Raw genomic sequence first — 877 nt, 5'->3', positions numbered from 1 at the left:
AAAAAAAAAAAAGAACCTCGTCTCCTAGGTCCTCTCCTCAGCAACAGTGCGGAGCCTGGCTCACATCCTCCTCTTTTCCTCCTCTCCTTCACTTCTGGGATCAGGGAAACTTTGCTCTGGGAGGCAGGAGGTGGAGAAGCCACACGAAGAGGGAGAATGGAAACCAGGGACTCAGTTTAACAGGAGACACTAGAGTCAATGTGATATCACACCTTCCCCAAACATAAGGTCCAAAAAGCTTCTCTCCTGTTGCCAAAAATTCTTCTATCACCCCGTTGTACTCCTCCTTGGCAGCATCAATCAAGCAGGGCTCAGCCCACACCCGGCTCCTAAAGACAAGAGAGCAGAAAAAGCAGAATGGTGTTTAGAGACCATCACAGTGACCCGATCCTGAAAGCACCTGTAGAAAATTGGCCTCAGACAAGTGAATGTGACAATGCAGTCAGCCACAGTGACGGGGTGCAAGATCAGATCACCACACAGATCCAAGAGACCGCTCACCACACCTGAGAAACACGGACCCCAGACAGCCTCACGGAGGTGGAACTGTGCTACACGGTTACGGTTTCACTACTGAATGCAATCCTGCAAAAGTGATTTAACCTTTCTGAGCCTCAGTTTCCTCATCTGTAAAATGAGTGAAGATTAAATAAGACAACACACAAGAGCCCTTCAAACAGCGGTTTATACAGTAAATGTTAGTTTTCTTCTCTCTACTTATAGGAGAGATAAGAAAGGGTTCTAAGGCTGGGTGCGGTGGCTCACGCCTGTAATCCCAGCACTTTGGGAGGTTGAGGCGGGTGGATCATGAAGTCAGGAGATCGAAACCACCCTGGCTAACACAGTGAAACCCCGTCTCTACTAAAAGTACAAAAAA

At 48.0% G+C, this 877-nt stretch overlaps 1 protein-coding gene across 1 annotated transcript in view; it reads right to left on the bottom strand.

Moving 5' to 3' along the window:
* RNPEP (arginyl aminopeptidase (aminopeptidase B)) overlaps window positions 1–877 on the bottom strand; it is a 28530-nt gene that overhangs the window by 10132 nt on the left and 17521 nt on the right. Inside the window, 1 exon segment of the mRNA XM_011931842.1 lies at window positions 146–329. Within this exon segment, the coding sequence (XP_011787232.1) occupies window positions 146–329 (184 nt within the window).

This window comes from Colobus angolensis, unplaced genomic scaffold (genome assembly GCF_000951035.1).
Source record: "Colobus angolensis palliatus isolate OR3802 unplaced genomic scaffold, Cang.pa_1.0 Scaffold91, whole genome shotgun sequence".
Classification (NCBI taxonomy): domain Eukaryota; kingdom Metazoa; phylum Chordata; class Mammalia; order Primates; family Cercopithecidae; genus Colobus; species Colobus angolensis.
This window is presented reverse-complemented; position numbering and strand designations above follow the sequence as displayed.